Source organism: Falco peregrinus, chromosome 5 (assembly GCF_023634155.1).
Source record: "Falco peregrinus isolate bFalPer1 chromosome 5, bFalPer1.pri, whole genome shotgun sequence".
Taxonomy (NCBI): Eukaryota; Metazoa; Chordata; class Aves; order Falconiformes; family Falconidae; genus Falco; species Falco peregrinus.
The window spans coordinates 87,329,821-87,357,771 of NC_073725.1; the positions used below are offsets into that span (position 1 = coordinate 87,329,821).

At 44.2% G+C, this 27,951-nt stretch overlaps 2 protein-coding genes across 10 annotated transcripts; both read left to right on the plus strand.

The window, feature by feature from the left end:
• The first annotated feature begins 67 nt into the window (after positions 1–67).
• On the plus strand, positions 68–4,232 carry LOC101921941 (chemerin-like receptor 1). Its single transcript, XM_005229120.3, has 2 exons — positions 68–1,319; positions 1,884–4,232. The coding sequence occupies exons 1-2, from the start codon at positions 1,272–1,274 to the stop codon at positions 2,985–2,987; spliced, it is 1,152 nt and encodes a 383-aa protein (XP_005229177.2). The 5' UTR covers positions 68–1,271; the 3' UTR covers positions 2,988–4,232.
• A 2,229-nt stretch (positions 4,233–6,461) lies between these two features.
• PRPSAP2 (phosphoribosyl pyrophosphate synthetase associated protein 2) lies at positions 6,462–27,828 on the plus strand. Of its 9 annotated transcripts, XM_055804622.1 has the most exons (16): positions 7,381–8,514; positions 8,651–8,760; positions 10,737–10,787; positions 11,337–11,907; positions 12,017–14,246; positions 14,327–14,446; positions 15,039–15,189; positions 16,325–16,377; positions 16,498–16,564; positions 17,541–17,713; positions 18,675–18,790; positions 22,353–22,408; positions 24,779–24,927; positions 25,694–25,764; positions 26,473–26,619; positions 27,141–27,828. In XM_055804622.1, exons 7-16 carry the CDS (start codon positions 15,071–15,073, stop codon positions 27,297–27,299), a joined length of 1,110 nt encoding a protein of 369 aa, XP_055660597.1. In that variant the 5' UTR covers positions 7,381–8,514; positions 8,651–8,760; positions 10,737–10,787; positions 11,337–11,907; positions 12,017–14,246; positions 14,327–14,446; positions 15,039–15,070; the 3' UTR covers positions 27,300–27,828. The 9 variants fall into 9 exon arrangements, with proteins under 9 accessions (XP_055660595.1, XP_055660592.1, XP_055660597.1 ...); XM_055804620.1 differs by lacking the exon at positions 7,381–8,514 and adding an exon at positions 6,462–7,366 and having other exon boundaries at positions 11,337–14,246; XM_055804619.1 differs by having other exon boundaries at positions 7,381–8,540; positions 11,337–14,246.
• Positions 27,829–27,951: the final 123 nt, after the last annotated feature.

The window sequence follows — 27,951 nt, forward strand, 5'->3', positions numbered from 1 at the left end:
AATCAGCGCCTCCCTCCGCCCCTGTAGGCCGGCGGCGGGAACACGCTCCGGAAGTGCCTGGACCAATCAGCGTCGTGCTTTCCCCCCTCCCCGCATCCTATTGGTCCGCACTGAGGCGGGGCTGCGGCGCTGCCCGCACGTGTCTGTCGGGGCGCTGGTGACCTTGGCCGGGGCGGGCGGCCGGCAGGGGCTGGGCTGCTGTCACCGCTCTGCCATCGACCCTCCACCATCACCCCTCCTTTGCCATCACCCCTCTGCTGTCACCCCTGTACTGCCCCTCTGCCATCACCTCTCTGCCGTCGTCCCTCTGCTGTTACCCCTCTGTGGCCGCTCTGCTGTCACTCCTCCTCTGCCATCACCCCTCTGCTGTCACCCCTCTGCTGCCCCTCTGCCATCACCTCTCTGCCATCGCCCTTCTGCTGTTACCCCTCTGTGACCCCTCTGCTGTCACCCCTCCTCTGCAGTCACTCCTCTGCCATCACCCCTCCTCTGCTGTCACTCCTCTGCCGTCATCCCTCTGCTGCTCCTCCACTGTCACCCCTCCTCTGCCGTCACTGCTCTGCCATTACCCCTCCTCTGCCATCACCCTTCTGCCATCACCCCTCTGCCATCACCCTGCTGCCATCTCCCTGCAGCTCTCCGGCCCTGCCTGCCACTGCCTGCTGTGCACCCCAGGGGACCTCTTCCCCAGCCCCGGGATGCTCCCTGCACTCCCAGCCCTGGGGTGCCTCTCGCTCTCCCACCGGGCCGAGACCAGGAGCACCCCCTGCCCTGTGCCAGGCAGGGAGCACTTCCAGCCACCCCAAGGCCCCCCTGGCCGGGCTGCTGGCTGAAGCCATGTCTCCAGGCGAGCAGGTGTGCTGGGCCTCGGCACAGGTTGGTGGCACCGGCATGGCACCACTGCCGTGGGGAGCAGAGCCTGCCCCGTCCCCCAGCTGCAGCAGGGCAGCCCCTGCACCCAGTGGGGTGTCCCGGTGCTGGGGAGGAAGGAAGCTGCCTCGGGGGGCTGAGTGGTGCAGGCAAGAGAGGGGCCATGTCTGCTTCCTACTTTGAATCTGGGTTAGTGGGTGGGCTTGGCCAACCGGCCTGAGGGAGCCTGCGAGCGCTGGGGCATCAGGGGTTAAATCAATGCACCACAAATTGAGGAACAAGATTAGGGAATAAAGTGATCCTACTAAATTCCTCGTGATCCCAAGCCATGGGAAAATGGGACGAGGCAGCATGAATCACTCCAGGGAGGAGCAGCGTCTCAAAGGGGAATCAGCCAGGAGATGAGACCACCTACTGCGGGCAGAGCAGCAAAGGAGCACGGTGCCGCGGTGAGTGCTGCCAGGACCTGCTAAGGCAGGGTGCTGGGGCATGCAGCAGGTGAGGAGAGGAGAACCGTGGGCTGGCCAGGAGGGTGGTTTGTGGGTAAAGGGCTGAGGGTTACACCAGAACACACCTCGGGTATGGTCCTGCTGGTAGAGCGCACCACCCAGGAAGGAACTTGTTGAAGGAGTAGTCTTTAAACTTAATCTTTATCAGTCTAGATGGTTTTTGCTATCTTAATTTGTCATTGGTCATCTGATGAGGACTGGTCACAGCTGTGGCATTTGTGTTTCCATGGTTGTCCTGCTGGCTCACATCAGACTGCAGCTGTAGGCCCTTTATGGAGATGCTCTGACTGCACCCACACCAGCAGCAACACCTGGGTCATTTCTCTGGCAGTGCTGGTTTCTCTTAACTTGCAGATCCTATAGAGAAGGACTTAATATTAATTATATATTGTTATATATCTGACTTTGTGTATACATTTTGTGTGCAGTTGCTAGCAAAGATTTTCACCTCTTTTGAGCTGTAGGAGCTGCAGGTAACAGCGGTGTGTACTGTTATGGTTTCAGGACTCTGGCTTGCAAGCGATGGACAGTGTCTCTTCTTCCCCTTCACCCTTCTCTGCCAGCTCCCCCACCACACAGTTTGAGAATGCTACTGCCGAGGACTACTACTCTGGCCTCCAGAAGAGCATGCACATCCTCTCCATGGTGGTGTACAGCATTGCCTGTTTGCTGGGGGTGACAGGGAACGGCCTCGTCATCTGGATTGCAGGCTTTAAGATGAAGAAGACAGTGAACTCTGTCTGGTTCCTCAACCTGGCCATTGCTGACTTCATCTTCACCTTTTTCCTGCCCCTCAGCATCACCTACACCGCCCTGGGCTTCCACTGGCCGTTTGGGAAGCTCCTGTGCAAGCTGAACAGCACCATCGCTTTCCTCAACATGTTTGCCAGTGTCTTCCTTCTGATGGTCATCAGCATGGACCGCTGTGTTTCTGTGACCTTTCCCGTCTGGTCTCACAACCGCAGGAGTCCAGAGCTGGCAGCCAGGATCGCGCTGGGGACATGGGTCCTGGCTCTCCTTCTCAGTTCCCCATACCTTGTTTTTCGGGACACTGTGGTCAGTTCCAGGAACGTCACCAGCTGCTATAATAATTTTGCACTGTCGGATGACTACACATCCGAGGCAACACGGAGGCTGTGGAGGATGCGGCATAAAGTGATGATTGTAACACGATTCTTATTTGGGTTCCTCATCCCTTTCATGGTGATTCTCATCTGCTACAGCATTGTGGCTGTCAAGCTGAAAAAGAGGCAGTTAGCCAGCTCTGCGAAGCCATACAGAATTATCATTGCTGTCACAGTCTCATTTTTCCTCTGTTATTTCCCCTATCATGTCTTCTCCTTGTTGGAAATATCCAAAAACTCTTCCAGTCATGAGATGAAAATGGCCCTTTACATAGGGATCCCCTTGGTTTCCAGCCTTGCTTTCTTCAACAGCTGCATCAACCCCATCCTGTACGTATTTGTGGGGCCGGATTTCAAGGAGAAGTTTCGCCAGTCCATCCTGTCGACCTTTGAAGGGGCCTTCAGCGAGGAGTCGGTCCTGGGCAGCCTGACCAGCAGGCGAAAGTCCAGGTCTGCTTCGGAAGCGGAGGTCCCGAGGGTCTGAGTGGGCACTGGTGTGCAGGGGGCAGTTCTTTTCTCTGCAATTTCCCCTCATTCCAGAGCTATAATCGCAGGACTTTGGGCAGCAAAGGGTTGTGCATGCTAATGAAGATTTGATGGTTTAGAGGTATCTCAGATATACTATGACTTAATACACTATGGAAATGAAACAACTTGCTGGAGCTGCAGCAGGGTGGGTTGAAGTAGCAGCATTTTACTCCTTGTGCCACTTCCTTGGCTGCCTTGTTTCCCTGTACCATTTCCATCCTCTATGATCCGTCACACCTGGAAAAATGTCTCCCCGGCTGGCCGTGCTGAGAGGGCAACCACAGCCTGGGGGGTGGCTGCGTCATCAGACTTGGCTGCCTCAGTGCTGCTGATCTGTTCCAACTTCCAGTTTTTAACAGGGGATCCTTTATAAAATTTGCTGGGTTTGTGACTCCACTGGCAGAGCTCCCTTTGCTTTCCTATCCTCCTGGCTCCCAAGGAGGGAGCCCTTAGGTGCTCTCCACACTGCCCCCCAGCCCAGGGTCACTTTGTACACTCCAGGGGGAGGCATCTGGGGAGAAATTCTTTTTGCATGTCTGTTGGGTTCACCTGCCTGCAGCGCTTTTGCACATGGCGAGCCGTGGGGAGACCTGTTCCCTGCCCTTACCAGACTTCCTGGCAGCTCATCTTTCCTGGGGTTCCACTGGGGACAAAATCAGGTGCAGCTGCACAGGTGGAGTAGAGCTGTGGCAGAGGTGTACGGCTGCACTGGAGGCATATGGCTGTGCTGGAGGAATACAGCTGCACCAGCATTTTGGCTGTCCAGAGGGGAAAAGGAGGGAGGGGAATGATATTCCATAAATCCCTTGTAGTTAAATGAGTAAAGAAAATACAATAGTATCCCATCTATCATTCCATGTTGGGCTGCTAATGCTTAGGGAGAAAATAATAATAAAAAAAAAAAAGCAGCTTGAACGTGCAGTGGGATCCATCCAGAGGCACTGTTACACTAGTATCTTTTAAAGATATAGGGTTAAAGGAAATGGCTATACATATTTTTGTAGAGTCTGGAATAGCTACCTCACCTTTTCTCTCCCCAGATGTGTGGTAGGACAAATTATTCGTTGTGCTCCAGTTACTCAGGTTTGATGTACAGCATAACTATTTCTGAGCAATGCTTTGTGTTCGTGTTTGACAATGTTTCCGGCCCTCAAACAGTGGAGATCTGACATTTTGTACTGCTGGTGAATGAATATTAAATCCCAATAAACTTATGTAAAACATACCCAGCCTGTTGTGTTGCCTGTCTGATAAAACACTTGTTGATCTAACCTGACTGAGCATGCTCATCCTTGGTAACAGAACAATTAGATAAAAAGATAAAATACCCAGAATTTGGAAACAAACCACTGGCATTAGGAGCAACTCTAATGACTGAAGCAGACACGACTCGACCTGGATGTGAGGACTTGCCTGGGGCACTCTGTCCACGTGAGCCTGATTGCCAGACTGCAGTTTTGGCTTATCGTTGGGTTTCAGACCTTCTGGTACATTTGAAATCCAGTGGTTCAGAGAAGAAAGAAGAGCAAGTGTGGCTGAGCTGGGCCTGGTCAAGCTTCACATTTGCAGACTGCTCAGGATGAAGATGGTGGGGGTTTTCTTTCCAGGCTTTGCCAGCCTCTGAAACTCTTGGATTTTATTAAGCAGAAAACGTTGGTCACATAAAAGGGAATGGCAGTGTTGAGGTGCTGCCATTCCCAGCCCATCCCAGGCAGCTGAACAAGCCAGTAACTGTATCACACCTCCCTCTCCTGGCCTGCCCAATCCGCCTGTAAAATGGCCCAAGCTACCGTCTGTCCATTCATCCTGCCAGAAATCTGCCCCAGAGCCTTACTGCTCCGATAGCTGGAAAATCTCTGACTCCCAGCCGGAATGTACAAATTTACAAGTACTTCACGGTTCTGCATGGATGACATTACTGAGTGAAAGCTATCATTTGAATGTGTTAGGGATTAATTATGGGTCTGTTGGGCCATGCAATATTAAATGAAGGTCATGATCCTACAGGCATGCATGCACTTAACCTTAAATTCATGCATAAGCCTGCTGAGAACAGGGAATGTAACAAGACCATCCATATGTCAAGCATGAGTGAGGAGAGAGATTTACCTTTTGCCACAAATTACTGCCTGTCATCAGATAAAACTGCAATGTTTGCTATGCAGCATGCAATTCTAGGGCTATTTACTTGCTCCTGGTGGTAAACTACAATATCGATTACCATGTCAAGGTTGTGCAGACCAACGTTTGCTCTTTCTGTTTTTCCTTGTCTGTTTGCAGAGCCCACGTAATTCCTTGTGACAAGAGCCTTTGAGAGTGTTGCGCCAAGGCCTTGGACTCCTGCCATGCCTCTCTCCTCACCCCAGCACCCTTGAAGGTCAGGACTTGAAGTATTGACATGGTTTGTGGTAGGAAAGCAAATAATTTTCTGGGTCATATGGACATCCAAGGTGGGTACAGGATTTCCATGAGACAACATGACTTGAATGCAGCAGAGCGTCTGGGTGATCTAAGGGACTACCACTGGAATACCAGTAGGTAATTAACTACAGAACACCATCTCCTCCCTGGTATCCTAGCCAAGCGCAGCATGCCTCCTGCACCGCAGCTCTGTTTCATCAGCTCACCCCATTCAGCTCCAGACCTGAGACCAAGCTGCTCTTTCTCTCTCCCTCAATAACCCTCCCAGAAGTTACTTCCACTCTAAGTGGCATGTTATTATGGCTGAGCGAAACAGCAATTCTGTACAAAGCTGAATGTCTCTCTGCCTGATGGGGAAGGGGCTGAGAAAGCTTTTAAACAGCCATTCCTGAGAACGCTTGCCAAAATACTTTTGGGAGAAAAAAAGAGGGAAGTAAATCTTTTATCGATGGTAATGGCCGTTGCTGTATTACAGGATGCACTTGAGATATGGGTCTGCCATGCCGGGTCTGATCTCTAGCCTTTGTGCAGTGAGAAACCGTGCTGACATCAATGCAGGGTCAGGCTGCCAAGGGAGTCGTTCCAAGATAAATCCCCCATTGTACTGAATTCCCTCATATTCTGACTATCTCATTATCACAGCAATAATTGTGATAGTCCCTTATTCCCAACCAGGAGGCAGGCTGTTCATTCTCTCTGATACTTGTGCATGTCATCCGCTTATCTAGAAAAGCTTGAATGAAAAAAGAAAAAAAAAAAAAGAGGAGGAAAATATTTTCCAAAGGCATGCAAACAATCCAAAGAGGTTGAATGACTCTTTTGGCAGCTGTGCCCCCCTCTGACGCAGCTTTGCTCTCAAGGCTCTTTCAGATGCGATCGGAGGGGTGGAACAGCCTGAACCCCCCAGTATTTGCAGTCATTGGGAAAGGTGCTGAACCTGCTGCCCCGCTGGCGTGAGGCCCTCATTGGTCCCGCTGAGGGGCCGATCCAACTGCCCCGCTCATACAAACTGCGGGCAGGGATGTGCAGAGCTGTTGGGGCATGCGGGGTTCAGGCTGTGCACGGCAGAGCCTCAGCTGACAGAATAAGCAAGTTTTGATAGTCAGAGCATTTGGTATGAATTAGCAGGCTTTAATACTTTGGTATTGAGCAAGGTAGATATGGAATCACCAAAACATCTTGGGGAAGAGCTCAGAAAGACTTGGCAGGTGATTTTTGGCTAGAGGTTTTGTCACAGGATGTGTCTTCTGAGTGCAGAAACTGCGCTGGCTGGAGCTGTGGTCCAGACCTACCTTCCAAGAAAGGTGGCAAGGGACAGTGACACTTCACTAGCTGGCACAGATGAGAAGAATCACGTCATGGGGCCAGTTCGGGTGATGGATGACAGAACTTTGTATGCTGAAAAGAGAATTTGCAGAATCCAATTACAGACTGGTTGTGTCCTGTACTGATTCAATCACAGACCTAAGTGGCACTGGATCAGCGTTACACTTTTGGTCAGACTAGGGTCTAGCAGATGGTAAGATATTCTTATACTTTTAAGCAAGTGAAAGTAACTGTGTTTTTTAATCATGCTGAGGGACAACCATGGTGTAAGTGGATCTTGCAACAGAGCTGCTTCTGTAACAAAGACAGGATCTTAGATGATGATGTATGAAGAATCTCAAGGAGTTAAAGTCCTTGGGTGAATCGCAGCACATAGTGGGTCCTCAGCCTCTGTGGATTATTGCTACGTCTGGCAGTTCTATGCTGTTTTAGCAAGCACATAAGTCAGGGATCTCAACAGGAGCTGTTGCTGCCTCGCTTTGGAGGAGAGAGCGCAGCAGGTGACTCTGGAGCTGGGAGAAGCAGCAGAGGTATCAGGGAGGAAACCAGCCAAGAAGGACGTGGCAAGCAGTAGCTCAAGAGGAGAAGGTATTTTCTCCTTGGAACCTGGATGAAAGCACGGAAATAGAAACTGGGCTTAGAACATTAAAGAGGGAGGAAGGAGTGGGAGCTGAGACAGCCTTGAAAGTACCAGCAGCATGATGGTGGGTGCTAACGAATGGGAGGGAGACTGCAGCAGATGAGGAAGTTCTCATTAAGGAGAACTTAATGAGACAATAAAAGCCTTTGTGAAACCTAGTAGTTCCCCTGCCTTTCCTCTGGTGAAGCTCTCCTAGTAGGTAAAACTTTTAAGTGTCCTACTCTTGAGCTTGGGGAATCAACTTGCTAGGTAAGGTCAAGCAAAAGATAGTGCATGAAGGTCTGACAGCAGAACCTCTTCCAGATCTTGCCGAAATCAGTCAGGTAACAATATGGCAAATTAGAGGACTGATATTAGTAAAGAGCTTCTCTATGAAGGAGAGATGTTGATAATAGTGTTAGTAAGTGGTGCAGGCCAAGTGTTACCCAGGTCTCTACAGCATTTCTTGGTGTAGCAGCTGGGTGAGGGTCCCACCCAGCATGGGAGTTAACCTGCTATCACTCATCCAGGATCGGTCCTGATGGCACCAAACCGGGAAGGGAACAGGCTGCTCTTTGCTGGTTGCACTTTGCTTCTTCCCTGCACCTCACTCAGCTTCTGTTGAGCTGTACAGGGCAGAGTTGGTACCAAATCTTTCTTTATGCTCCCTAGTCTGTCTGTGTGCATGTAAAGCACTGGATCTTTTCTCCCGTGCTCCTGAACTCTGGTTTAATTTGCAAGCTTGCTGTACAGTGACCAGTGATGAACTCAGGCCCTTCCTGTGTGTTTGCTAAATGCCCGTACAGGGCATGATGCATGTGTGCTCTCTGTTCATAAAGGAACTGTCGCTTAGTGCAGTAAATGGAAAGTCAATGCTGGGACCCAGTAGGTAGAGCAGAGAGGAACAGGGCACTAACCTAGTGTTTGGCTCTAGCTGTGTAGCTGTTCAAATTCCCTAAAACGACATGACTTCGCCATCCAGTTCAACTGCTTTTGACTAATGGCAAACCATATCCGTGAACGGAAGGTGATGGATGTTAACTGGATGTTATACAGACTTTGCAGGACAGAACGGCACACAGATGCAGCAAAGCAGAGAATCTGAACAAAGCAAGAGGTGCTACTGCTGGTTCTTGTTTCAGGGTAGTGTTTGTTCAAACCCTTGCCCTCTCACCCAGCCTGAGAGGTTTGTCTGTGCAGTGACCTGTTAAATGCTGGGTATTCTAACAAGCCTCTTGTCTCTTTGTTTGAAGGCTGGTTGGAGATAACCCCGTGTTGAAGCTGATGCGGCAGATCTGTTAGTCACTGCAGACTGACCCAGAACTGAGAGCGTGGTTAGAAACAGGAAAATAAACTGAACTTGGTGAGTATTTGGTCAAAGCCTTATGACTCAGGAGGAACAGACTGTAACAGAGTAAGTCTGTGCCTATTTACTGCAGACAGCCAAGCCATGGCTAGGCAGTAATATTTGATAAAACAATAAGAGAGTGCTGTCTGCTTACCGAGCCCTTCACAAGGGTAAGACATGTTCTCTGCTCCAGGGCCTTTTTTTAAGGCACTTAGATTCCCAGACATGGGGAATGCTATTTTCCAGCTGACTCTTAAGAAATGATAAAGCTACTTTTCCTTCCCTTGATTCAGAAATGCATTTATAGCTGCTTTGAGTTCTGCCTCCCTAGCTGGATAATATCCAAGCCGTCATCTAGAAATTAGACCCAGTTGTTCCCAAGACAGTAAAGCTCAATGCAGGGAAGAAGGGAGGTGGTGGCTGTTAGGCTGTGCTCATCGTGGAGGTGCCAGTATGCTCCAGAATCCCCCAGCAGGCTCAGAGGGGCTGTGTAGGGTAGAGGACACTTTTAGGATACCTCGTAGGATCAACCGTTGAGAGAGACCAGACCTATTCACACAGCTCTGTTGGACTAAATAAAAACATTTCTTTAGTGTACTTTGTCTGATAATTCTCACCATCAGGTGGTTTGGTAAAAAAAAAAAAAAAATAAATCCACTTTTTTTTTTTTTTAACCCCCGCTTCCCAGCCCGAAACAAACAAAAAAGCCAATCTGGCTGAGCAGTGTGATGGATGGAGCTCAGGAAACTGGAAGACAGTAACATTTGTCTTCTCTCAGGTGACAGATGCAGGCTGTCGTCCAGCCAAGCACTGGATGAGCAGTGCCCTTCACCTTGGCTGGACTAGGTGCAGGGGCTTGTTTTGTACAAGTCTGCTTGCCAGGGTTGCATCTGGATTAAGAACAAGAGCCAGTATATTCACACCCAGCAAATTTTCAGAATTCCTTAGATGACCAATTGATTCATTGTAAATAAAGTAAAATCTGGGTGTTCACTCGAAGCAACTATTTCTTAAACTCCTAGCATTTGGATAGCATATTGTAAAATTAACAAATCCCTCTCCCTTGGGAGTGGAGATTTAAATTCACATTCCTCTGACCAGGAAGACAGAGGTGGGAAAGAAATTGATTTGCTCTGAGAAAACAAAGGCAGTAGCCTTATAAAAAGGATCAGAGGATAGAATCTTTTAGTTCCTAGTTCTGTGGTTTGCTTAAGCAATGTCAGGAATTTGGGGCAGCACAAATCAAATAGTCAGCAAATTTTGGGTGCCCTAGGGTATTGAAAAATGCTTCTGGGGAAGGCTGCTAATTGCATTATGGGTCAGTGCTTCACCATGTGTTGTTTCTAGCTGTTCTGCCTTAAACTGCTCTGCCATACCAGCCTGTAGTGAAATCCTGTGATGAAGACTGATGCTAAGAGAGAAATCTCTGCTAACAAAAAGTTCAAAACACCCTTTCCCTTTGTCCTAAAACCCCCAAAACAAAACAAAAAAGAACTTACTAGGGTCAATGACCCCAAATCAACTGTGGAAGCACCAGCCATAAACAGAAAAATACAGACTGAGAAGGGTAGGGGTGGTGAGGTGTTAAGAGAGGTCTGCTCTCTTACACCTAAGCGTAGTTCAGAAGAGACTCTAGGCAAGGCAGAGGATCGTTGTTGCATCTCTGTGAGGGTACAAAGAGGCTTATGGCCTCTCTGCTCACATATTTCAAACAGATGTCTTTGCTTTGTATGAGTGCTGCAAGTGGAGTGCTCTACATCTGGCAGCTGCCCCGCAGCTCCAGGTTAAAGTGCTCTCCTTCCCCATCTCTGAGTCTGTTGAAAAAGCAAAACAGGAGACAATTCATGCAGTCTTGGAAGGCATGAAGCAATAAGCAAATATTGTGAAATACGGGGAAACACTGGCCTGTGAATATCTCAAATGGAAAATGCAGCTCATAATGGCAGAAACCGCAGTTTCAAAATATGAATATAAACGTGGTCCTTTTGCAGGCAAGATTGGAGAGCAGTCCCGGCAGCTGTGGCATTTCTTCCTCTTTCACGGTATGACCAGCACAAACAGGGCTCTCTACGGGGGTGCTCAAGGCCTTGCTCCAATGCACCTTGCAGTCCGGCAATAACTAAGCTTAAATGCTTTTTGTCAGAAAAACTGCAACAGAAAGTACCCAATTTGTACCTTTACGCTAAATGTTAAAATTCTGATCCATAACATGCTGTTCATCTTGGGCATACTGAAAAGTGTAATTTAAAACAGCTTCTAGCTACCCAGGTAGTGGGAAAACATGGTGCTTGGTTTTTTATTTAGAAGGTGGTGGGCCCTGGCAAGAGCTTTGTCCTCCTGTGTCTGTGCAGGGTGACTGTAACTTCGTCAAAGCAGTGAAAGGACCCAACTTTTATCGTGGGTGCTGTCCTGCGTATAGCTGGGCTTTTAAACAGGGCAACTAAAATAAGTGTCTTGCTGCAGATGTCAAATGCATCTTCATCCAGTTTAGCCTATGTATATTGCAAGGAGGGCCCTGATATGTATCAGGGCCAAATTACGTATGCTCTTGACAACTGAGACCACTGCTTGTTTCTCTTCTTTCTTTCCAGAAAAGCTTCCTTCTCCACAAACACCGCTGGGCCCGATGGCAAAGGCGGTGCTCGGCGGGGCTGGTGAGGACCCACCGCTGTGGTGGCGGTGCCCGGAGCAGCGCGGCGCTCGGCTGTCCCTGACAGGGACGTGATGTGGGACCTCCGCTCCCCGGCACCCCGCAGACTGGTTTACTCCGTATAGACTTTGCATCGGAGCTCTCCCAACCCTGCTGGGGGGCCTTACCCACCCATCGTGCTCTTTTCTTATTTTTGGGGGGGGGAGGTGGGAAAGCTGAACTGCGGCTCTGGTACTGGGTCCCCCCAGCAGGTCGGAGGCCGGGGGAAGATGGCGGCGGCTCCCCTCAGCCCCCTCGGGGCCGGGGCGGGAAGCGGGGCGGGGGGGAGGGGGGGGGGGGGAAGGAGAGCGTCGCGTCGCCCCCGCCCCTCGCGTGCCCGCCCTCCCTCCCGCCCTCGCCGCCATCTTGCAAGCAGACAACCGGAGGGGCTGAGCTCCGCCGCTGCCTCTGCCTCTCCCCCTCCCCTCCGGCCGGGCTGCCTTCTCCCGGGGCCGGGGGGCCGGAGCCGGCAGGTAAGGCCTTCAGAAAGGGGCACGCCCGCCCGCACAGCCCACTTCAGCCGGCTGTGTGAGGGCAGGACCATCCCCCTTCCTCAGCGCCTCTCTCCCCTTCCCCGCACAGGTTTCCGCCGCCTGAGGAACGGGCTTCGTCGCCCTCCCCTCAGGGCCCTTGTGGGAGGGGGCACTCTCCTTGGCGGCCCCTTTCCCGGGCTGCTCCGGGCTCCCCGCCGGCCGCCAGCCCTACAGGTGAAGGGGAGCGGCGTGCGCGGAGCCACGCCGGGGGCTGCGGCGTGCCCAGGCCTCTCCCTTCGCAGGAGGGAGCGGATTGTCAGGTACCTCGGGGAGCCAGGGCCGGCTTCCCCTCCCAGGGCTGTGTATCCCACCTGGAGCAGCTGAAGGACTTGTAGGGAGGTGTGGGGTGGAAGGGTCTGCCCTCTCCGTTTAGCCCAGGGGGACAGGTTAGTGTGGAGGGCCCTTCAAGGCCAGGGAAGTTCCCTGTGGAAAGATGGGTGAGAGGGTTGAGCTTCCCTCCAGCCCGTGGGCATCAATTCTTTAGTACCAGGGTTATCCTGTAGTTATTCCTGCCTCTGTTGCTTTCTGTGTGAATGTGCTCCGTTCATGGAGGTGTAAAAGCCAGTAGGAGTAGGGCATCATGCGTACCCAGTCCAGTAATTGTCATGTTTATCATGATGTGTCTGTGTAACTGCAGCTCAAAAGAAAGCATAGGAGTTCGTGGGCTGCAGCCTGCTCTGGTGCATGTGTTCTCCCAGATTTGATGCAGGCTTGGAAGATTTATCCACCTCAAACCAGAGGATTATGGTCCCATGTACCCTTGTGGAGTCATGTCTTTACACATCTAATAAAGTTTTTTGAGCTTGCCATCATCCCAACACCTGTTTCAAGGCTGATACATCAATATTACTCTACAAATGCCACTTCTTCCCCCGCCCCCATCTGTAGCCCGCTTGTTGCTGCTGAAGTACATCCACGAGGTGGTCATTGGCCTGTGGTTATCTGAAGAGCTATGTTCAGTGTTGCTTGTGAATATGTCAGTATCTTATTGTGGTGTAAAATGCACCCTGAACAATAATCAGGAACTGACAACTCTTGTCTTTCAGCAGATCTCTTAATTCTCCTCATTTCCCTAATCCATGGAGCAAAGACAGTAACACAGTTGGAAAAAACTGTCTCCAAAACACCATATGAATGTTTTTAGTAACATTGGAAGTTGTCTCTATGCTGCTCCCATGTAACCACACAAGCAGGGTGCTTTCAGGTGGTGTTTTGAGACCTAAATGCATTTTTAGTGCATACTCACTTCGTTGGATTTAAGATGTGTCTTTAACACCATTATGAATATTTGATGAGTGATGGCCATTAGTTAACAGCTGGGAGTTATGGAGAGTAAGTGTGCAGCAGAACAAAGGAAGAAACACTAGCCAAGGGATGGGTTTCTCCTTAAATTGTTGGGTACTTAGTTTGGGGGGGATATAGTGATATAGTTGAGCTTTAGACTGGATGCCTGTAACCATAACTGCTTTCTGGGATTTTTTTTTTTAAATTGTCTTGTCTGAAAGAAAGGGGTGAAAGGGGTAGAGTCTTGCTTTAAGTGGTATAGGGGGTGCCACCAGGTTCTAGTAGAGCTGAAACATCTAGGTGTTCAAATTCTGTTACTAATGCTCTCTTTGTGCGCGTTTTGGAAGTTTTGATGACAAGCAGGTTTTCGTACACAGCAGTTGAGTGTAGCTCAGCCTCTTCATGAAGAGATTTGTTGTTAGGACGTTCCTGACTTCGCTTTGGCTCTTAATTGAGAGTGAATCGGGTGCAGTTTCTGTGGCAAGGTCAAACTGAGCAAGAGTGTGTGTAGTTGCAAAGGTGGGCTGAATGAGTTTCTTATATAGAGCTAGCCAGCTGTTCCTGTAAGTATGAAAACTTGTTTTCCATTTAGATGCTGTTTTGGAGTACGTAATAGTACCATCAGTTTTTTATAACAGATAACCTGTGACTATTGGATAATTATATTTCTCAGCAGGGGGATGTTTACCAGGAAAGAAGCTATTGGTTTATCTAACTTCACTTTGTTTTGAATTATGCCACTTGTATTTGATATTTTCGGTTTCACACGTAATGCTGAAATGGATGATGAAGGAGTGGGCTATTTATACAGCAGAAGTGAAGTGCAGTAGCCTAGGAATTTTTGAGTGGAGTGTTACTTTGATCTATCAGTGGCTGCTGGTCAATGTGTTGGTTTTTTTCTTTTATTTGAATAAAATGTTATAGTAGAAGAAGTCATGAAAATGTGATGTTACAAAGGATAAAAGGTGTCAAGATGGAATCCCATCAAATCCTTGGTGAGATTAGTGGTTTGTGCCTTTATTTGGAAAAAAAATTGTATATATTTCCTCTTGATATTTTTCTCCTGTTTTCACAGGAGAAATATTAGTATCAAAGAATGACAGCTACTGCTTCACCAAGTGGATGCATTGTGCAAGAGGTCATTATTTACAGCTACCAGCTTTATTGAACTCTTCTTTACATTTCATCCTTATTTGTAAGTTTATAATTTATTGCAAAGTGATGGAAAGATATGCAGCTATGGAAATAGACTCTTGTAGCCAGTTTAGCAGAGCCAGGACCCAGGAGCTCTGTTCAGCTCAATTCTACCTCTGACTGGCTTTGTGATCTTGAAAAAGTCAATAAATGTTGCTGTGTTTTGGAAAATGAACTGGACAAGTTGATGGAAAAGAGAAACAGTATTACTAGATGGTAGGCTGAGGAAAACATTTTAAAAAAGGAAAAAATGTTGAAATTCAGAGGTTGTCTAGGGTGGGGTTTGGAGACCTTGAGGGAGGCATTCTGGTGGAGGGCATGTAAAGCTTGGGGGCAGGAGAAGGAAGGCAAGGCAGGCTGGAGTCCCTTTCTTTGTGCCTTATTGTTGGGTACGCTGAGCTGGGTCAGTAAACAGTATGGCTTGTAGGTCACAACATTCTGTCTGGATATATTCATGGTACTGTTAAAGTGGTGATAGATATTAAAGGTGCTGGAAAATACAGGCTTATGAGAAACTCATCACTTTCTAAACAGAGCAGATTTGTTTTTTGTTTTTAACAATGTGGCTCTAACAGACCTTTGATCTCTTGCAGTCTTTTAGAAGCGGAAAAACAACTTAGGTTTGATGTTTTGTGTGTCATCGACTGAAATTGGGGCCATCATGAATATAACCAAGGGTGGACTGGTGCTGTTTTCAGCTAATTCCAATTCGTCATGCATGGAACTATCGAAGAGGATTGCTGAGTAAGTAAAATCTCCTGCAGGGCAGCTTAGGATCTTGGTGTTGTTATGATGGGACTAATTTTACTAAAGACTGATTTATCTGTTTAAGGACAGTTCCATGGGGAAACTGCCATGGTTTGCAAGAACATCTAGTGTGCTGTATTGCACAGTGTGTTTCAACAGGTCAATAACAAAGGAAATAACTTGTGTTTAAATTGTTTGATGGCAGGTTGTGATTGGCTGCAGTATTTTAGACACATGGGAAGGCTAATGTTTGGATAGCGTTAAATAGTCATGGCAGAAGTTTTTATCGTTTACTTATTCTATATAGCGGAATTTTCTTAGATGGCAAAACTGCATCCTGCTCACTGTGTATTTTAGGTGGGAACATTTGTTGAGCTTTAAATGCATGAATAGCTTCAGCAAAACTTTTATGATGTAAGTAAATTTTTACCATGCTACTGTAATGGTATTAGGATGCATAACATAACCAGGAGTCTTGCACGTGATAGTTTCTTCCTGAGGCTTATGTACCCATGGCTAGGTGTAGATAGGAGGAGAAAGGAGAGTGCCAAGGAACTCAGGTTACGCATGGCAAGGATTTGGGCATAAGTGCACAGCATACTTGGCTGTCTCCTTTGTTTAGTGATGGGGGTCTGTTCTAGTACTAAAGTGGAATAAATACAGCAGACATTAGTCTTCCATTATTCATCTAGTAGAGCTCAAAAGTATTTCCTATTCTCTATGTTGATGTTTTTTCTATAGAGAAGAGCGATGTAGAAATGGTCTTTTAAGCATTGTGTATGTTGCCATGCATATGTACATATCTATGGCAACATATATAGAAATATGTATTAAAAAATAGAAATTGTTACATGATTTAGTATTCATTATTTTTTTTCTGCTGCCTGTTCTTCTGAGCTTGACTTGATAACGAGTTTAGCTTAGCCTGCAGTGGAGCTTCTGGAAATTGTAGCTGCTTTATTAAGAGGTTTTCACTATAATTACTGGTTTTATGGTGTGGGATTTTCTTCCCTTGGTTTTCTTGTATGAAATACAGCCTTTTCAGTAATTGTTTTGTTGTACGGGCTTTGCATTTGTTTTGCTCTTCATATTCCCATATTGACTTCTACTTTTCTTTTTTGTGCTCCTGCAGGCGCTTAGGAGTGGAGATGGGGAAGGTTCAGGTTTATCAAGAGCCAAACAGAGGTGAGCATTTAACTGGCAAACCTGGAACTTGCCTAACTGTGATGTGCATGTATTGGCTACCCTTTTCTTAAGAGTTTGAGTTTTGCTATTGCAGATATTACATATTTCTCTTCTTGGCAGAAACAAGAGTGCAGATTCAGGAGTCTGTGAGAGGAAAGGATGTATTTATCATCCAAACGGTTTCAAAGTGAGTAACTGTTTAGACACTGTGCTAGCATTTTGACATGGACTGTACATAGGAATGCTTCTGGTTTAGATTTTCTTCGCATTTTATGTATATGATGCAGTATAATAAGCTTAGATTACCTAGATAGAGGCTTCTCTGTTTTTTTTGTTGTTTTGGTGTTTTGGGGTTTTTTATATGTTCAGAATGAAGACTTCAGCATAAGCTAACTGCTCTTGTTTTAGTTTTCAGTGACTGTGTCAATGAAACTTTTTCCTGGGTCTCTGCATTCATTTGTTAAGTGCATGCTTTTGCTTATCTTACTCTCTTTAAATCCTTTCCTTTTCAGCTACCCGTCTCCAGCACCATTACAAAACTCTAAATATAGGAGGAGCATTTCCTAGGCAATGTGTCCTGTGATTCAGAAAAAAACTTTTTTTTTAATGTGAAAAGAACTTTACAAATTCTAAGTCTTTTTTTAAATGGCAACAGAAGTAGCAGGTCTCTTAGTTGATGACTAGTTCTTATCTGAAAAGATACCCTCTCAATCTTTCCATTTAGGGCAGAAAATGGATAGTAACTATTTAGCCTGCTGTTGGCTTGAATAAGAGGAATGTGTTGTAAAATGTGAAAATTTTTTTTTTTAAAAAAAGCTTATCTATATCAAAAATACATACATACTGGTTTGTGCACGGTACAAGGAGATGTTGGAGATAAATTACAGACTACTTTGTTACAGCAACACAGTATAACAAAAACTGCTGAATTGCCCAAAGTAGCCAAATGAAAAAGTGAATGAAGTGTAATTCTAGTGAAGAATTAAAATGCTGGGCCCAGGGCAATTACCATCCTGAGGTGCACAGCTGGATTCTTAGTGAAGATTGCTCAGTTACTGTAGGCTCCACTACCCAGGAGTGAAATTCCTGGAGTGGGTATAAGTACTGTGTTGAATACAGGATTTTTATGCACGAGATACAGAACTAGATGCTTCTCGTTCCAGGGATGTGAATACTACGATCATGGAACTCCTCATCATGGTGTACGCTTGTAAAACCTCCTGTGCCAAAAGCATTATTGGAGTGATTCCTTACTTCCCGTACAGCAAACAATGCAAGATGAGGAAAAGGGGCTCCATTGTCTCTAAATTACTGGCTTCAATGATGTGCAAAGCTGGTAAGAATGCAGGCTGTTACGAAATAATCAGGGCAATGGGGGCTTCCGCTGTCACCTTGCAGGTTTTGAGAGGTCTCTGCAGAGAGGTTGTTTAAAAATAACTGCCAAGTTTTTTGTGCATTTAAAACCCACATAAGAAAGGAGAATGTAATTAGAAATGTTTCCAAATTACAAGTTTGTAAAAAAAACCAAACTTGTAACAGCCATCTTCCATTGTGTCCCACTAAGCTGGCAAGATCAGTCTGCTGGACTCTGCTGCTTTGGGCCATGGTATCCATCTCTCATAATACTGTTGTCTGCCTTTGTGACACTCTCAAACAGTTGTGCCTTGTCATATCTATTCTTTTTTTAAACTATTGGGTGAATGCACTTTGTTTCCATCCTTTACATTTGAGATAACATGGGAGAATGGGATGATTCATTTTCACAGCCTTCTAGCACGTTTTCTGCTCCTTTCCTTTTGCTCCTGTCCCTGGGAAAAATGGGCAGCTACAATGGACACTGGGATCTGGTTTCTTATTTGGAGAGAAGTGTTTTGATGATTATGATTTGGGCCCATTTTTCAGGAGTTCAGAACTCTAATGCTAGCTGTGCTGGGGTCTTGCTATGTGGCATAGGACAATTTATCTTACTAGTGCTTCCATTTTGTCATATGTTGAATGGAGAAAGATCTTACCTGCCTCAGTGTGGCACTACTGAGTCAGTTACGTAGTGTTCTGAGGTTCTTTTAAAAGCAGCACTGTAGAAATCTTGAAATGTGATAATGCTGCTGTACTTGAGGCACACAGTTAATATGGTACATGCATTCACTAAGTATAGTATTCTTGTTCTAATGCAGTTTAGAGATTTTGTTCTGGGCAAACTTCAGTGAAACTTTATAGAGAAACAGAGTGTATCTATTGTTCTCTCTTACTTTTCTTGACGAGCTTCTCCATATGTCTTTTAATTTCTTTTTTAAAAGGACTGACTCATCTTATTACCATGGATTTACATCAGAAGGAAATACAGGGCTTCTTCAATATTCCAGTTGATAACTTGAGAGCATCTCCATTTTTACTACAGTACATCCAAGAAGAGGTGAGGAGGGCCTGCTGTTACAGTTGCTTTTCTAAATCATTTTTTTGTCATGTCTCAAGGCTTCTGAAACAAAGTCCTCTGAAAAGACTAACTCTTCAAACAGAATTTTAAAGGGGGAATGGTCATGTTGGGGTAACTGGTTCTTTTCTTCCCCACAGGTTTAAGTTTTGCTTTTGTGAAGAACTGGCATTTTCTTATCCATGCAGTGATGCTGTTCTGTCTTCTTACATATATTCCCCTAACCAGTATTAAAAAAAAAAAAAAAAAAAAAAAAGGGATTTTCTTGCTCTTGATGTCCCCTTCCTTTCCTGTTTCCAGTTTCCTTGACATTTATAGGATGGACTGCTTGTGTAGGTGTAATTTATACTGCATTATGAAAACACTTTGAAAGTAAAGCTGTAAACTATGAGAGGGCCTATCGGTCATGCTCTGAAAGAAAGAACAGATGACTTCTTGTGTGGAAATCTACACGTGCTGTTTGTTCAGCATGCCTTGACTTGAGGAGCTTAACTTCTGATGTTCCATACGTCCATTTCTCCATTTTATTTTTATAAGTACTTTGAGAAGTGCCACCGGTAGATTCATATATACAAATTGTGCAAGTGATAATTGTAGGTATAAGATGCGTATTACACTTCTGACTAATGAAAACTTGGAATAAAGCAAATGCTTTTTTCCTGGTGAGAGAAAACATTTAGCTCACACTTGAATCCAGGTTATTTATTTCTATAGAGATATTAATGTCTCAATTTAAAAACAAACAAACAGAACCAAACCCAAACCCAAAGCAACATGATTTTATTATGACAGTGTTAACATCTGTTTGGGGAATCAGTTACCATTTGAATCCATTGTTACAATTTCTTTTGGTAATAAGAGTCAAAGAGGATGATAGAAAAAAACTCCAGGCTCTGCCTTTGCCACAGTCATTCATCATGTATACCAGGAGAGAGGAGTATTGCACACTGTAAGCACTTCAGAAGTTAAAAAAAGAATAGTGGAAAACCAAGTATGCAGACACAAGCAAGTTGTGCCTTTATATGTTGCTTGAATGTATGGAGTATGGTTGTTCACAACATCATGGTCCTGGTTTAGTCTGGAAGCACATTTTGATACATGAACTCTTAATGGTTTCCAAAGAATTGTTGCAGCTTTGAGTCTGGCACTGCTGTGCAGTCTAACAAATTAACATTTGTAGAGATCTGCTGAGGTATGTGTAGAGAGGTCTTAAAAGATCCTTTCACATTTTAATTTCTTTGTTCCTCTGCTTGTCCGTGAGACGACTTGCTAAAACTAGAGTTGACTGAATGTATCGATCACCTGGGATCTATATTGGCAAGTACGTACCTTCACCAGACAGGTCATATCTTTTGTTAAAAGTTTCATCCAGCGCTGCTCAGGAAGAATGTAGTGTTTATCTTAAGTTCACAGTGGCAGCAGCTTGCTGTATGTCCTGCACTGTGGATGCCAAAGCATGAAAAATGTTTCTAATAGGAGTTGTGATGGGGTATATTGAGTAGCATGAAATAGAGTCCAGCTTGATAAGAATGAAGGTCACTTAAAAGGGATTTAACTGAAAGGTAAGAGGATGAGGGCTTGTAGTTGTTCCCTGTTGGAAATTTATGCATAGGTGTAAAGAGAATTCCTTGGTGTTCTGGGATGAAGACAGGCCAATCAGTGAAATTAATGTGGTGTAAAAATAATTTGGTGATTCTCCTTTGTATGCTTAGCTAATGTTTGATACTTAGTGACTTCTCTCTTCTATGTGTACATGTTAATCTTAGAGTGATGTAGCTCTTTGTTACAAGGAGTTGTTGATGTCTTACTGTCTTTGGATGACACTTCTAGCGTTCTGACTTCATTTTTGAAGAGCTGAGAACAAATTTGATAATTTGGCAGGGGAAAAATGAGGCAACTGTCTGAACAAGATCAAAGCGCTTATTATGTCAAGTGACAGGCCCTGCCTTGTCCATACCTTCCATCATGTTAATCTTTATAGCCTGTTGTATAACTAAGTGTTTGTAAAGGACAGAGCATGCTGAATTCCCAGTATTATAGGTGGAGTTAGTAACAGTCGGGATTATTAATGTTGCCTGACATGTCCTCAGAAAAGCTCTTGTTTTCAGTTGGTTAGGCCCATGCCCAAGTTCAGAACTTTTCCCACAATGTATTTCAGGTAGAGTACTTTTGGAAATACTCAGCCAGTGTGGTTTGTATGTTTGACGATAAGATTGTGGAAGAATTTACCTTGCTTGTGTTTGAACAAAACCCAAGTATTTCTATGCTCTGGATCTGGTATTTGACATCTGACAGCAAGGCAACGAACTGCATGTCAGGGTATCATCTTCAAAAATCTGTGAAATTACATTTGTAACAGATAATCTGCAGGTATTTAATAAAGAGTCTTCTGTCCCTTAACACTGGGATTCTGAGGATTGGATCTGCTCTGTAGGACTTTGCTTGCTATTGCAGCTGAGAGTGGCTGTGAACTATCGTTACAGTGACTGATAAAAGGACAGAGAGGTTCTCTGTACGCTCTGTGGCAGACAGGTTGTCTCAGGGCAGCACAGTGAAGAACAACACTGAGTTTGCAAGGAAGGGGGGTAAGAGGAGATATTGGTAAGACGAGAGATTAGAGGGAGCATAGATTGCTGCTGGAAAGGAGGACTGACAGGGCAAATGGTGGAATACTTGAGAGTTTAGGGAACAAGGAAACATGAGTCTGATGTGGAAGATGTGGAATCAGTGTTTGCAGGGAAAATGGAGATGAACTTTTGAGAGAAGGAGACTAAAATGGTGGCTAAATGGAGATGAGGAGTCTGGAGTGAAAAGCCAGTGTGAGAATGGGGCAGGACAGGAGCAGCAAACTTTGGAATGGATTGTGCTTGTGAAGACTGACTGAAGGACCCATCAGACCTTGAAATGAAACTCTTGACTTCTTGGCCTTACCACTTTGCTGCTGTTGGCGTTTGCAGCAGCATCCTCTAGTGCTGGCTGGTGCGGAAGCCGCTTTGCAGCAGTGTTAGACTGTGATGGCAGGATCAGTGCAGCAAATAGGGGATTTTTATCCCTTTTGATAGTCGATATGAAGAGTCACTATGATGTGATGGATAGGCATTACTTTTTTTGGTGTACTCTGAAAATCAATAGGAAATAGATGAAATGCTGTGTTTTCAAGTGATTAAAGACTGCCATGGGTGCACACAAGACAATTTAAGTTGAACTGGAAACTTCTTTCTTTGATGGTTTCCTGTTTCTTTTAACACTTGTCAGTGTAGCCCTGATGTTCTTTTAAAGCAGTTACTTTCGTGTGATCTACAATATAACATGGTGTTTGTGAAAGGTACAGTTTTTAAGTTAATACCTGAATTTCCTAAATACCTGTTTTTACTGAGCTGTGAACTCTGATCATGTACCATGGATTCTTGAGGTTGCTTTCTTATGTTAGGTGGAATGTTCGATGCTTAAAATTCTTCTGGCAAAATAAAGTTCTCTGATTCTTACTGAGTTTAAATTTGTCTAAAGATATGAAGTAGACATTGCTATCTGTTATTTACTACAGATACCAGACTACAGGAATGCTGTAATTGTGGCCAAATCACCTGCGTCTGCAAAGAGGTGGGTAAGATCTGCTCTCTTGTGTTAGAGCAGGAAATCTCTATCATGATTTTGTTCTTAGGATCAAGTGAAGGACAGATACCTGGTAATTAGAAGATGCAGCCTTCAAATCCCTCCCAATACTGTTAGATGTGTAGTTCTTACATCATTGTTATAATAAATCTAAGGAGAGTAAAAACCAAACAAGTGAAAGGATGAGGTAGATCAATTTGGCTCTTAGGATAAAGGAGGTATTTAGTCATATTATATTTCTGTGCTTTTACATTATAAATTTCCTCCTGTAAATGAAGAAAAATTGCTGGAAGTATAATGCCATTAATCCAAAGTATTTGCTTAACATGGTCGTAACTTGGAACATGGTTGATCAGACCCTAAATACAGATGGCTTACCATTTCGCGTGGTGAAACAGGATTTGATGTTGGAGATTATTTTGACTGTGAAGTCCTTGTTGGCTGAACGACTGTTATTAATCCATGAAGCTTTTTGGTTGATTGTTCCTAAACTCTTTGGGATTACACTGCTCTCAGCAGGTGGTGTAAGAGTTGGATGATGGTTTAAGAGATACTGTATTTGCTGTGGTGACAAACCAATAGTTTGTTGAAAAGTTATCTAGACTTTCCTGCCAAGGAATCAGGGTACTCTTTGTAAGAAAGGTTTTTGTTGATTTTATATAACAAATCAGAGATACTTTAATTTGTAGAAGTATAGTGAGGGGAACAGTCTTTGTCATCTTTGTTTTCCAGCAGTACTTTTAATGTGATTTCTTTTCTTTTGACCAGTTATTTTACATTTGCTTGTCTTTGATGGTTTCTTTTACTTGGTGTCCGTATTGCCTCTTGGGTGTAGGCTGGCATTTGTTGAGGCATTTTCATACTCGTCAAGTAATTGTGCATGCCAGCAAATAGTCTACACATAACCTTTGATCAGACAGATAGGTTGCACACGTAACTGATTTGTGTAGGAGAGGATCCCAGAGCTGTATTGTTAGCTTCTTCATGTGTACATGTGAGCATTTAAGAGCAGTATTTGAGGAGGTATTTTGTATTTGGAAAAGGGTGATTGAATGTTTCAGCCTAATCAAGGAAAACACTTTTCAGATGAATGCCTACTTGTGAAAGAGAACCTATGCTTGCTGAAGTTCAGAATGTTTCTGTAGTTTCTGAGCTTACTGGAAAATGAATAAATCATTTTACAACATTTGAACTTTACTCAGTTTAATGCTGCATTTTAAAGTAATTATTATAGTTTCGTTGATAGGATTATGACTTCTAAGTTATAACTTACTGTTTTGAATCATAGTTTATCTGTAATTAACTACTTGGAAAAAATATCCTAACTGTATGATAACCACAGGGCAGAAGATTCTTCATGTTTAATTAACTGAGCATCATGATGGGCAAATTATTCTCTGGACTTCGAGTTGTTTGGATAGTGAAACAGGGCTTAAGTGTAAAGGAGGTGATTTAGGCCACAGGTCTTAAATGCTGATATTAGAATGGAGTGACTCACTGTAGACATAATAGAGGCTGGCTGGCTGGCTGGCTTAGGCTGGATACCAAAATCTTTGGTGTGCAAGGTAAGGTAGGATGAATCTGCTAATTTTTACTTGCTGCTTCCAGTATTTGGGATACAAGCTCTATCTGTGCAATTCCTATTTTCCTGACTCTACTTTCCCTACTTCCCCAGATAACCTTACACTTTTTTACATAGATTTCTAATTTTAGTTGAAGAAATACAACATGGTGAAGGAACTTCTTGTAAGCTTGTAAAAATCCAGGCTGTTTAACTTTGAAGTGTGGTTTGTCAAGTGTGGCAAAATGATCGTCTGGATTCTCTTTTCTGTAGGATTTCTAAGGTTATGTCTCAGAAGTTCAGGGATACTGTCCTTAGTGCCCGTCTTGCTTAAAAATAAATAGGTGGACACTTGTTTCTGTTTTCATGTGAATATTTTTTTCCTATTAAATGTAGACAATCCAGGCATCTAGGCTATTCTTGGCTACTGTTAGATGAGACCTGCTAAAGTGTGGGTGAAATCTCAAGAATGCTGAAGGCTAGGAAATGTTTTTCTGACTGGGCAAAACAGAAGGGAGTAATCAGAATTATGTGACTTGCAGCATTTATCCTTTTGCTTCAAGGCCAGTATGGGTCCTTTCAAGGTTATTCTGACTCTCACAAGCCTGGTGAAAACAAGATACTAAGGGGCAGGTGGGTTCTTCTGTGTGTGTTCCTAAAATTTTAGGATCATTCCATTTTTCCTCTGAAACATGAGAAATAAAATGGAAATAGGTTAGGACTGCATGTATGTGAATTATTTTAAATGTAACGTATTTCTGGTTTTGTGGTTTTCTTTTTTAACCCTTTCCCTACAGGGCACAGTCATTTGCTGAGCGCTTACGGTTGGGAATTGCTGTGATTCATGGGGAAGCTCAAGATGCAGAGTCTGACATGGTGGATGGTCGGCACTCACCACCTACGGCCAAAAATGTAGCTGCTATTCATCCCAGTTTGGAGATACCCAGTAAGTAAGTTTGTGTGTGAAAGTTTTCACCTGTTGTATTTTGTGGGTTTGGGGAATGGGACTGGCAGTGATGGACCATCAAAAATGAGTGGTTCTTTAGGGGGAAAAGAAGATTATTTTTTTCTTAATAGGGAGAAAAAAAGATTCCTTTTTGATGCTTTATCCTTGGTTTTAGTGCTAGGCTGTATGTGAGTTCTGTGCCCTGGGCAGGAGGCGCTGTGTCATTACAGGCAGTCAGAAAAGCCCTTGGCAGAGGGTCCCACTTTTTTGCCATTTACTTTTCCTGTTGGAATTTTTCTGGGACACAGAGCTAATAAGCTGAACTGAAACTGTTTTTGCGTGTGGCTGTAGCTGTATAGTGTCGTGGACCTTGACAGAGTAACTTTGCTGAACGTGGATCTATAGCTGTGCATGTAAAACTTCATTGCATAAACCTTAGCATGGATCTCAGTAGGGTCTGCAGACTGGTTGTATCTGCAAGCTGCTATATTCTCTGAACTAAAATTAAAAATTAATTGAATTGGTTGAAGAATGTGGGTATAAATGAATGTAGTTAATACTTTGGCTAAGCCTAAATCATTTATGTATTAAAATCCTGCTGATTTTTCCCAGTAATGCTGTGATGATTGAAATAGTTGTTGCTTCTTTTCTGTCTGTAACAGTGATGACCAACACAAAGTGTATGTTTCCATGCTTGAAGTAAATTGTATAAACTCTCTCTTTATTTCTCTTTTTTACCCCTCTAAAAAAATTTGCCATGAATCAGTGCTGATTCCCAAGGAAAAACCACCCATCACAGTTGTGGGAGATGTAGGAGGAAGAATAGCTATCATTGTGGTAAGTAAGATGCTGTCACTTCTGATAAATTATATTAAAATGTTAAAGTTGCAGGAATCAAGTAGGTACTCTGCTGTATCAGCAGCTAAACTTTTGTTGATGGTGGACTTTTGATACTGCGCTTTTTGTACCGTGAGGCAGTATTCTGCAGTCACTGAAGCTGACTGTGTGAACTATGAAGTGATCCGTGCTGAAAACCAGCATTTGGGCCTTGTTGCTATGAATAGACCAGATGAAATTCTGTTCAAGTTCTTGCCTGAAGGTGAGAAGTTTCAGGTGGTGCTTACACATCAGATTAGGGGGAAATTACCATGTTTCTATTCTGTGAATTTAGAAATGCCAGTGAAGTAGAGATGATGCAGTTATACTGTTTCTCCAAAGCAGAGTGTAATCTCTGGGCTTGTCACAGAAAAGGGCAATTTTCTGTGAGTCTGGTTTTTGAATGAGTGTTGGTTATTTTGGCTTTTCCCTCTTCCCCTCATGGAGCAATCCTTTGGCCCCTTGATGTTGCAGTAGTTTAGGACACGCTTGTGCTTTTTCGCCCTCACCATCTAGCTCAGGTCTCAAGAACAGCATGAATAAAAATGTCTGTTTTGCATCGGCTGTAAACCATTACACTTGAAGAAGATGTGATATCGGTCTGGGTGTGCTGTGCTGATCTGTCTGAAGACGTGGTGAATCTTCACTGACTCAATCTTACTTTGACAGGATGACATTATAGACGACGTTGACAGCTTTCTTGCTGCAGCTGAGACCCTCAAGGAGAGGGGGGCTTACAAGATCTTTGTAATGGCCACGCATGGCCTGTTATCTTCAGATGCTCCCAGGCTGATAGAGGAATCTGCAATTGATGAAGTAAGCACGGATTCTGAGTTTCTGGTCCAATGATTCAGTGTTTTTTAAGCAAGCAGTTTTCTCCTGACTTGATTATTAAAATGTACTGGTATTAAGAATTTAGCTGGGAGATTCCTGGGTTCAGGCTTTTTTACCAAGGAATTGCATGTTAAGAGTATTAGCATCTCCGTGTCCTTAAACTATAGCGATGGGAAACCAGGGAAGTAGTGAGCTGACAGATGCCAGGATTAGCAGACTTTTCTCTTCAGTGCAGGGGATATTTTTCATACCTTCCTTTGGGCCTGCGCGGCAGAATGAATGGAAGGAAGGGACAGTGCCATTAGTATCCATGGATATGTGCTATCCTATAGCAACACATGGTTCTTCCTAAGATTTTGACCCTGACAGTAATGTAAAATCTTGTTCTTTTACCAGCAAGGGTGGCTTCACAGGATCTGGTGCGTGTACATGCCCTTTTGCAGTTCTAATATGGGGAGGAGGAAAACATAACAGAACTTTCCAATCATTTTTTCTTTCTGTAGGTGGTTGTTACAAACACAATTCCACACGAAATACAAAAACTCCAGTGCCCTAAAATCAAGACGGTGGATATCAGCATGATCCTCTCAGAAGCCATTCGCAGGATCCATAATGGGGAGTCCATGTCGTACCTTTTCAGAAATATAGGACTGGATGATTAATGCCTCTTTAGTCTAAAGAAACATCCCGGGCCAAACTGGAAGCGAACAGATAATGAGCTGTGAAGCATCATGCTTACCTTAATATTTCTATTGAGCCACTTTTTATTTTCTCTTGGTTTAAGTATCAAGGTAGAACAGTTTTTAAGAGCTTTTTTTTTTTCTTTGCAGGTGGTTATTTTTTTGGGGTGGGTGGGTGGGGAATAAACATTTTACAAAAACTGTTCTAGTTGCTTTTAGGTTAGTTGCACTATATACATGATGGAAAAAATCCACAAAACACTTGAGGCAAGAATTTGGCTTCTAAATTAAGCATTCCTTTTCCAAAGCTGCTTGCTACAAGTGCTTTAAAAGATAATAAAATGAAGTGACTGTATAATATTTGCATTTTAAAAGCCAAAAAGGTTGTACTGTTGTATGCAGTTCAGTGATTTTGTAGGAGTGCTTTTATAGAAAAGCATATGAAATATGCACCTGTATTTATTTTCTGCGACAAAGAATAAAGACTTGTTTTGTGTGAGCTTTCTAAAAATCTTCATGTACTGGTCACTTGTCTTATAAAGTGTGTCCCCTTAAAAATGATTTGCAGGTATGAAAGAATTTGAGGTGAATTGATTCTTTTATGCTAATGTGTTACTTTGGAGTACGAACAGGT

Excerpts from the sequence above, each read along its gene's own strand:
- LOC101921941 (XM_005229120.3), top strand. The coding sequence starts at position 1,272 with ATGAGACCACCTACTGCGGGCAGAGCAGCAAAGGAGCACGGTGCCGCG. Across the intron at positions 1,320-1,883 it reads CAAAGGAGCACGGTGCCGCG|GACTCTGGCTTGCAAGCGAT; the intron begins GTGAGTGCTGCC and ends TTATGGTTTCAG.
- PRPSAP2 (XM_055804620.1), top strand. The coding sequence starts at position 15,071 with ATGTTTTGTGTGTCATCGACTGAAATTGGGGCCATCATGAATATAACC. Across the intron at positions 24,928-25,693 it reads TCCCAGTTTGGAGATACCCA|TGCTGATTCCCAAGGAAAAA; the intron begins GTAAGTAAGTTT and ends GCCATGAATCAG. Across the intron at positions 26,620-27,140 it reads AGGAATCTGCAATTGATGAA|GTGGTTGTTACAAACACAAT; the intron begins GTAAGCACGGAT and ends TTCTTTCTGTAG.